The sequence below is a fragment of the Podarcis raffonei genome, chromosome 1 (genome assembly GCF_027172205.1).
Source record: "Podarcis raffonei isolate rPodRaf1 chromosome 1, rPodRaf1.pri, whole genome shotgun sequence".
Classification (NCBI taxonomy): Eukaryota; Metazoa; Chordata; class Lepidosauria; order Squamata; family Lacertidae; genus Podarcis; species Podarcis raffonei.
This window is the reverse complement of record NC_070602.1, coordinates 134760072-134770154: the sequence shown is the minus strand read 5'-3', so window position 1 is coordinate 134770154 and position 10083 is coordinate 134760072. Positions and strand designations below refer to the sequence as shown.

At 42.9% G+C, this 10083-nt stretch overlaps 1 protein-coding gene across 1 annotated transcript; it reads right to left on the bottom strand.

Moving 5' to 3' along the window:
- Window positions 1-2016: 2016 nt before the first annotated feature.
- On the bottom strand, window positions 2017-9609 carry TNFSF13B (TNF superfamily member 13b). Its single transcript, XM_053363810.1, has 6 exons — window positions 8843-9609; window positions 8622-8718; window positions 4966-5022; window positions 3923-4035; window positions 3686-3836; window positions 2017-2753 (listed from the first exon to the last, which is right to left on the bottom strand). Exons 1-6 carry the CDS (start codon window positions 9149-9151, stop codon window positions 2641-2643), a joined length of 840 nt encoding a protein of 279 aa, XP_053219785.1. The 5' UTR covers window positions 9152-9609; the 3' UTR covers window positions 2017-2640.
- Window positions 9610-10083: the final 474 nt, after the last annotated feature.

Sequence of the window (10083 nt, the reverse complement as noted above, 5' to 3'; positions counted from 1 at the left end):
GATTTTTTTATTATGTTAAAATTTGTAAGCTTAATAAAAAAAATTAAAAATGATTGCCAAGCATTCCAAGATCAAGTCCTTTGTGAAGGTCTACAATTTGCACCAATAGATATTTTTTAAAGCTCCTCCCCCAAAAAAACTGTTCATGGTTTTTATACTTTATATGTAAAATACTTGTTTTTAATGTGATTTTAAAAGATGAAATAAATAGACCTTTGCACAAATATTTCTGTTGTTGAAACTGAATTCATCTTTCTAAAGTGTGGTGGCATAGAGAAAAATTGAGACGTGTGTGAGCTCATCATGACAACCAGGACTCTGTAGCCACATCTCCAAGGGGATCAGTGGTTTCCAAACTTCCATGGATAGCTTGAAAATTGCTGTGGGTCTTTGTGGACCATTTAATGGCCTTTCTGCCTGTTGTAGCAATTGTAACATTCTGGATGAGACAATGTATGGTCTTTCATTGAATTTCTATTGTTGCTTTTATTTATTGTGTTTCATTGCACTACAGTTTGCATTCCATAGAACTCAAATGATACAATAAACTACAATATGAGAAATAAAAGAAGCAACAAAAATTACAATTAAGAATTTAAGTGCCGGGAGATGCCGGTCTACCTGGCGGAGGGGTTGACAGCATTACCAGGTCTAGCAGCCCATGGCCTCTTTGAGACCTACAGGTTTACCTCATGTGGAGCGTGACATTGTCTCCAGTGCCCCAGGGTCTACTCCCTGGGAAGGCTCATGCTTTCTGGTCCCCTGCGGAGGAAGAAAGGCTTCCCTAAAGCCCTAACCCAAATCCCTAACCCTAAAACCCTAGCCCTAACCCCAACTATAATCTCTAACCCAACTTTAGTCCCCTAACCCTAAGACAGAGAACAATCTAGACTTAAAGTGCTTGCTGGTAAACATTTGCAGCCGTAGACCGGTCTGTAATAAAAAGGCAAAGAGTTCTAACATGAGAGAGAATGAAATACTTATTTTGGGACTGAGCTTTACTAAGCTGTTTTCTGTTTGCAGCTTCACATTTCTTTCCTGATGTGTTCTAAACAATGAATTGGGTGCAAAAGCTACACAACCAGAAGGCTGCTGGTGCCGGAATGGAATGTGGCCTTCTCATTGGGAAGAAGTTGCCTCCACTTCCCTTTGAGCAATTTATTCCCCATACTGTGGCTCCCTGCATTACGACAGCGTTTAGGAAGATTATCTGTCAGAAGGCTGTTCTTTATCATAGAATCACAGAACCTTAGATTTGGATAGGAGCCCCCTGCAATGCCAGATTCATTCTTATTCCTTACCACATATGTTGACACTTATTCGCAATGTTTTAATATAATGTTGCATTTAGAATTACTGAAATACCACAAGTCTTTCAGTTTGACAGTTCGCCAGTGCCTGGTACAAAAAATGGCTTCAGCTGTCTTAGGACAACCTGCACATGATGCGCACCTCCCTCCCCCACATTCCTAACAGTCTTCAATGTCATCTAAGTGAAAAATGCCATCAATATTTGCACTACTTTGTTGGCCAATGGGGAACACAGTTTGATGCTGCAAAGACCTCTGTTTGTGTGTGTTAGTATTTTATTTATTGATAAGAACACATTTTTTGCTTGACTCTTAAAACTTTTGAATTGAAAGCTGGAAAGCTGCAATCTTTTACACTTACTGAAATGTGAATTCCACTGCAATGATTTTGACTTATTTATGAACATGCATGGAATTCAGTATCAAGGGTACTTCTGTGACATATTGTAACAATTCACAGTTTTATTGCACTCTATGTGACTAATAATAATAATAATAATAATAAAATAATAATAATTTTATTATTTATATTCCACTCATCTGACCGGGTTGCCCCAGCCACTCTGGGCAGATCCAAACAAAATATTAAAAGCACAGTAAAACATCAAATATTAAAAAACTTCCCTATACAGTGGTACCCGGGTTACAGACTCCGCTAACCCAGAAATAGTACCTCGGTTAAGAACTTTGCCCCAGGATTAGAACAGAAATTGCACGGCGGCGGTGCAGCAGCAGCAGCAGCAGCAGGAGGCCCCATTAGCTAAAGTGGTGCTTCAGGTTAAGAACAGTTTCAGGTTAAGAATGGACCTCCGGAACAAATTAAGTTGTTAACCCGAGGTACCACTGTACACGGCTGCCTTCAGATGTCTTCTAAAAGTCAAATAGTTGTTTATTTCCTTGGCATCTAATGGGTGGTCATTCCACAGGGCACATTCTGCTGAAATAGTAATGCATCTCCCCTCCTTCCTCAAAAGAAAATTGATGTTTAAAATTGTAAGTCCTGGCATACTAGCTGTTGGGGGAGACAAACAGTAGAGAGGGCTGTTGCATTTCCAGGTGGCCACTGTAGGAAGTGGAACACTAAACTAATGAAACACAGATCAGTTGTTGGTCTGACTCAAGACTGCTCTATTTAGGCTCTTATGTAACAAATGCTATATTTATATTCTTCTTACAAATTTCATTTCTGGTAACCCACATGAGGTGGGCGTACCACATCCAATCAGCTTCCTGTTTTCAATAAAACAGAAAACAGTACTCCATAAACCAACTAACTAAAAATGAAACACGCAACAGATCCAACCCTTTGTACAAGGAACAAAGAAGAGCTTCACAGAAGTCTGACTGCACCAAAAAAAGTGGCATCTCCATTCAAGACTATCTTGGCTCCCATCCGCGGAATGGTGAGCTGGAGCTCATCCCCTTCTTCTAATTTTGCAATACCTGCCAAGAAAGTTTGAATAGCCTTACAGAAATGTAAACATATAAACATGTACAGATTGTTATCAGTCAGTCCAGAGACACCTCTTTGATTTAATGTTGTTATTGCTGTGTTGCTAATAATAAGGTCTCAGGATGTAAAATAAAACTTATAATGCAACAAATCAAACATTTTATTTTCCCAAGTACAGCATAATACCTGGAAAGAGACTATGTGGGTCTCCAGCAAGTGTTGGGGAGCAACACCTGTGTGACACATATGGTATCAGTCTGGGTGGGTGACTCTCTTCCTAACTCCATAGGATTTTTGAGAGGATAAAGGGATGGACAATTATATACACTGCCTGAGATCCTTGGAGAAAGTGCAATATATAAATGTAATAAAATATTAAAAAATAAAGATTGACTTCTAAAACTGAGGCCCAAGTTGGTGGCCACAGCTTTCAGGTCATGGAACAGGAAACGGAGGCCCTAAACTACCCACAACAGATCTTAAGCATGATGTGAGCATTGCTTATAGACAGTTAATCATGCAAGTTCTCCAACACACACTTTTCAAGGGCAGGAAGTCATGTGAATTGTTCCTCCACCACACAGAGACTGTTTGTCACCCAGGTAAGCATTTGCACTCAGGCTTCAAAATTACTGAGCACATTCTGCTGAAAGTAGCTTGAAATAACAGCCACAACTCCACTGAGGAGAATCTATTATTGTCTTTGAATACTGTTCACAGGCAACCACCACAGAGTAGTGGAAAAGATAAGGAATTTAGGAATTTATGTATGAAACTTAATGAGTTCAGTGAATGGTTGCAGAAATATGTGGCACACACCCACACCACTTAGAAACACTGTGTCAGATTTTTTTTTAAGCTCCTTCTCATTCCGTGTGTGTGGGACTTGGCAAAATGTATTTAGGACAGGTAAGGTATTTACCAGCAGTATAACAAGAGTTGTTAGGATTAGTGAGAGGCATGTTTTGGATGCAACGAAATAATGTAACCAAACTGAGATCATCACCAACTACATGAGCTTTTTTCCTCTGGATCCAATGTCCCATTGCAAACATTTCATCTGTATACAAAACCTGAAGAATAAAGACAGACAAAACTGATTACACTATGGAACTTTAAGAAAACAGAACAAACTCCAGGAGCTTACTGAATTCTTTACCTGACCATATATGAAAAAGTAGCCAGTTTCTCTGACAAGTATTTTATTTCCTTGCTCTTCAAGAGCAGTTCCTCTTTTAAAGCTAAGAAGCCATGGAACTATACTTGAACCATCTAAAAGAAACAAAAAAAATATGTAAGAATAAGCTAATCCGTTTATGCTTCCTTTTAGTACCAAAGGGATGTTACTGACTTTTGAAGAGAATCAGTTGGATTTTTTGAAATCTGTCGTTTCTACCTGTAAGATGAGATTCAAAGAGCTGTGGTAACAACTTATTTATACCTGCTTGTTTTTCTCTTGGGTCACCAGGAATAAGGCACCCTCTCCCCATCACAGATTATTCATGTTTTCAATAATTTCTGGAAAGTTGGCAGCCCCCACAACTGCAGCAGTGCAGCAAAAATAGAAAATGTGGATTGCTCTAGTATGCACAAAGAATTCCACTATATGCACCAGTCGAGCTGGTATGGCTAACTTTTCTCCGGGCTGACAGCCAGACTGACCCATGGGTCAACTATCTAAGTGGGCGTGGCCATTTTTTCCAAAAAGAAAAAGAAAAAGGAACAATTTGAGGGGTCTTGAGGAAGGTCACCTCTTGGCGTCACAGAAACACAACAGAGGGCATGCATTTAACATCTTTAGAAAAAGAAATTGACAAATTTGGGAGGGCACAAACCTTTTGAAATCACAGTGGGGAACAAAAGGAACCAAGGCAGGCCTCTTGGGACGCTGTCTGCAGCCTACAGGGTAGCAACCCCTGCACTAAAACAAGTGCAACAACGGAACAGAACTCACAGTGCTCACCTGAGCATGTGCTCCAATGAAGCAGCAGCTCACACGATTTGAAGACAGGGTCACCATTTCAGCATAAGGCTGTGCTGACAAATTCCCATTGGAAATGTGAAGGGATGTTACTAATGGAAATGAAAAGCTGAGCACAATTTGATGTTTCTTGCCCTGTAGCAAGCGAAATGGAATCATAGGTGGTGCTGCTCATTTATTTGTGGCAAGAGTAAAATGAGGTTTAAAAAATGCTTCATTACCATGTTGCTGAATGTCACGCTTGCTGTCAGCCATCAGCTGAAGACATGACTGTAGAACTGAAGGGGGAAACAGAAGGAAGTAACTAAAATATACATCCCAGCAGCCGAGACACAAAAGTACAATTCCCCTGCAGTGGCCGCAGAAGCAGAACAATATTGATGGTAGGTTCTCTCTGTGTGTGTTTTTTCCCTGCTGTCAGGGGCAGAGGAAGAGGGGGGGCAGCCACCCCTGGTGTCACCAATGAGGGGGGTGACATAATGCCGGGGGGCACTCACTGCGGGGCCTGCAGCGTGTCTAAGCCACGCGTCTCTCCTGGGAGTGACGTGGTAGCTTGGGTGCCCGCAGGCTCCACACTGCCCCAAATGGTCCGCCCGCCACCACCTCCCCCTTAGCTGTAGGGCGGCTGAGTGGGAAGAGGCAGGCAGACTCCGGAGGCCCCATGGAGCACCCTGCCCCCGGCTGGCCCTGCCCCTGGGCACAGGGCACGCACGCCGCCCCAGGCGCTGATTGGCTTGCTCCACCGCTGCCTGCCATTCCCCCTGCCCCCTGTAAACTCAAATTACTCCTCCTAACTAACTAGTGTTGGGGGACGGCTGAGTGGGAAGAGGCAGGCAGACTCCGGAGGCCCCGTGGAGCACCCTGCCCCCAGCTGGTCCCGCCTTGCGGGTAGCTGGCCCCGCCTCTGGGCGCAGGGCACGCACGCAGCCCCAGGCGCCCGATTGGCTTGCTCCACCGCTGCCTGCCATTCCCCCTGCCCCCTGCAAACTCAAATTACTCCTCCTAACTAGTGTTGGGGGAGCTGCAGCCCACGGAATGTCAAGGCTTCATGTGATGCCAGGTGACCGACATGTGACAAGTGGCCTCACCCACCTGTCAAAACGTGGCACAAAAGGGCTGAGAAGGATAAGGATCCTACCAAATTGTCAGATCCAGTTTCCCAAACCCAACTTAAGTTATTACTCTATTTTGTAAAGTAGTGTTTTCTAATATTTATTTTTGCTATTTGTACCCCACTCTTCAGCCCCAAAGGATCCCAGAGCAGGCTACATACACACAATTAAAACAAGGCAGTCCATGCCCACAGGCCAACAATCAAAACAGAACAAGTCATGAAAGGGAAAAGGGCCTGGCAAAGAAGTAGGAAACTTGTTCATGAAGGGACTCAATTTAGGGGTGAATTTAGGAGGTCAAGATGACACCAAATTATTCAGTGTGGTAAAAAACAAGTTACTCTGATAACTTGTTCATTACAAAATTTATTTAGTTTTTTTATGTATGTTTTTAGATTTCATATTGTAATTGTTCTGGGATGCCTTTGTAGGCCTACAGAACTGCCTATAGTTTGTATGAATAGTCTAAAATGGAAGATTACCCTCATGCAGCCGAGTGTAGTACAGAGCTCAAACAAATTACAGTGGTACTTTGGGTTACAAACACCTCGGGTTACAAACACTTCAGGTTACAAACTCTGCCAACCCAGAAGTAGTACCTCGGGTTAAGAACTTTACCTCAGGATGAGAACAGAAATTGCGCGCAGGTGGCGCGGTGGCAGCAGAGTCCCCATTAGCAAAAGTGCACCTCAGGTTAAGAACAGTTTCAGGTTAAGAACGGACCTCTGGAACAAATTAAGTTCTTAACCCGAGGTACCACTGTAAAAATTAAAGGTTAATGGAGAATGGTTTTCTGTCATCAGATTTATTTTCATGGCATTAAGTTCAGGTATTTGCAATTCTGAACAAAAATTAATTCAGTTAGCAGAATGAAGTAAAGCAAACATTGAAATGAGTACTTTATTGACTACCTTTTGAGGAATTAATGTTTGAGTAAGACCATACCAAACCAAAAGCTCTGAGCTTCAAAATTTGCCCCTTTAAAGACAACAGATATAGAAAGTGAAAGGCAGCTATGGTAGAGGTGTTAAGTTGAGCAAAAATGGGATTTAACCAACACAAAACATAATGAATCTACTTTTCCAGAATAGTACAGATTTTTATGGTGACATACCATCAGCTTCTGAATATATTGATATATACAGATTCAGTATTCTCTTTTTTTGAACAGATTAACCATTACTTATTTATCTGCTAATTCTGTATCATGTCTTTCCACCAAATCGTGTTGAAGGCTAATAGTAAAAGAATACAGATATTGTGTATTGTTTGTATTTGTATTGTTTACAAATTTTAGCAATGTGGCTTCAATGAATCTGCGTAGTTAGTTTGTTCACCTTCTGTAGATAAAATAACACTAGTGAACCTACCAGAGTTGAAGTGTTCCCCATGTGTGAAAACAATAGACCAGACCAGGTGTGAGGAACATTTTTCAACCTAAGTGGGAAACTTTATGGAGACCACCAGCAGAGCAAGCGGATTGGGCACCTGGGGTGGCGCGCATGCCCTGCACCTGGGGGCGGGGCCTGTGGGGGCGGGGCCAGCTGCCTGTGGGGGTGGGGCTAGCTGGGGCAGGACGCTCCACGGGGCGTCTGAGGAGTCTGCCTGCCGCCTCCCACGCAGTTGCCCAACAGCCGAGGGAGAGGGGGCAGGTGGACCGTTTGGGGAGACGCGTGGCTCAGGTGCGCTGCCGGCCCCACGGTGAGTGCCGCCCAACATTTTGTCACCCCCCTCAGTGATAACACCCAGGGTGGCCCACCCCCGCCCCCCTTCCTCCGGCACTGGAGGCCACATGCTAGCAGTGGGCAGGGCCAGAGGTAGAAGGGTGTGGAGCAAGCAAGCACAATTCTAGGACACATTGCAGCTAGGCAAAAGCTCTCAGGGAGCTGGGAGAGCAGGGCTGGTGAAAATCGTGACCTGGAGAGAGTACCAAGGAATGGATTGGGCCGTTCGGTCCCTAGGTCTGAGATTTCTCACCCCTAGTGCTGCTTTTTTTTCTAAAAAAATATTTAGGGGTACTCTCATTTTCCTACTCATATTGAAATACTGCCCCTCAATGAGGCCAAATTTAAGATTCACAAAATGTTTAGGGGTATGCGTACCACTGTATCCCCCCAGAAAAAAAGCACTATGTGTGGGTGGGTGGGTGTGGGTGTGTGTATCAATGTTACATTTTCCAAAACCATATTCATATTAAAATAAACATTTCCCCATTCATATCTTTCTTTAAAATAAACCAATCATTTACGACTTCCCTTCTTCCCCCTCCCTGGTTCCTTTAATTCTCCCACATATTCTTGTATTTTCGTTTAATTTCCTTAATGCTTTATTATTCCTTTGTTATGTGTTATACTGTTGAATTTACATTACTCCTACTAATGTTTTCACATGGTTATACAGTAGTTGTTTTCCAGATACTCCACAAAAAAATTCCATTCTTCTTTATATACTTGATCTTCTTGTTCTCTTACTTTATTCGTTAGACCTGCTAACTGCATATTCTGTCATTTTTAATTGCCAATCCTCCTTATTTAGGACATCACTCACCTGCCATTTCTAAGCTAACAAAATCCTAGCTGCTGTAGTAGCACACATAAATAGGTTTTTCTGAGACCTAGGTACTTTCGTCTGTACTATTTTCAAAAGAAATGCCTAATTACCATAATTTTGGCTGTATGCCATAATCCCAGCAAAAAGGCTTACATATTTGTTAGCCCATTTACTCCTTGGGGACCTGTCCTCTTTACAAAGCTCTTTTCACTTACCTGCTTCTCCTGTGTGCAGAGGAGACCTTTTCCCCCTGTGCTTGTCTCCACTCCACATTATCTCTTCACTACTTTGATGTGGTCCAGAAGAAATTTGCTGCCAACAACATACACAGAAAGTAAATATTAGGGCTGTGACTCCTGTCGTTCCCCAAAGCGAATGGAAATTGCAGAACACACAAAGAAGTATACATTTCCTTCCAAATGGTTCTGCAGCTCACCTGACTAGAAGCACCTTCTAATACATTCAAGTAGGGAATGAAGGAATTGGCCTCTTTGCTCTTTTCCAAAGACCTCAAGAGCTGTGGAAATGATGTCCTTGTCTGGACCCTGCAGTTCAGCTTGCTGCTCAGCATGGCTAGTTCTGATTTTAATGCTGTAACATAGTAGAAAGAGATGGCTGCAAGGCAAGATGACATGAACACTGCAAGCCCCAGAAATAATAGTAAGAACCCTTTACGATCCAAGCCATTAAAAGGATGGGAGGTGGTGAAATGGCTCTTTCCTCGTGTGTAGGTCATAAATGCCATCCCTCCTTCCTTAAACACCAGATGAAAACTTCAGCTAATTCTTTCTGATGAATAACCACATCTTGCCAGTTGCATCCAAGATATGTGGCCAAAATGCAGACAGCACTTACTTCCTGTCATGTGGGTCTGTTGATGCTATATGCATGACATTTAATGTTTGCTTCTGCTTTATGGCTCTGTTTCTGTGGTTCCCCAACTCACCTTCCTCATTTTAGTTTCAGCTTCACGTATAGCAGTTCAGCTACACAGCTGTGTATGACCTTCACCACATCCAAATGTCTGGTCATTTTGAATTCCATTGCACTCTTAGATAGCAACCTGTGTTGGAAACTCTTGGCAAGGTGTAGAGAATACAATGTATTGGCTCCGAGTACCAAACATGACAGAATTAGATATTTTCATTTTCCTCTTATACAGTCATACCTCGAGTTGAATGTGCTTCGGGTTGAGCGCGTTCGAGTTGCGCTATGCAGCAACCAGGAAGTAACGGAGCGCGTTACTGCGGGTTTCGCCGCTTGCGCATGCGCAGATGCTCAAAATGACGTCACGCGCATGCGTGGAAGCGGCGAGACACGACCCGCGCATGCGCAGACGCGCCGTCGTGTCTTGCATTCCATTTGGGATGCGAACGGGGCTCTGGAACGGATCCTGTTCGCATCCCGAGGTACCACTGTACAATCCAGTGACAGAAAGATTAAAACTCTGACATCATCAAATAAATCCTATCAAACTACAGGAATTAACAATGCTACACTTGTTTTTCAAAAGTCACTAAGAAATAATTATGTTAAAGCTCCTAGACCATGTATGTCTTATTGATACACTAAGGCTGCAGCCCTATACCAATTTATGGAAATGGCTCATTGATCACAGTGGGGTTTAGAATCATAGAATCTTAGAGTTGAAAGGGACCCAAGAGTCATCTAGTCCAA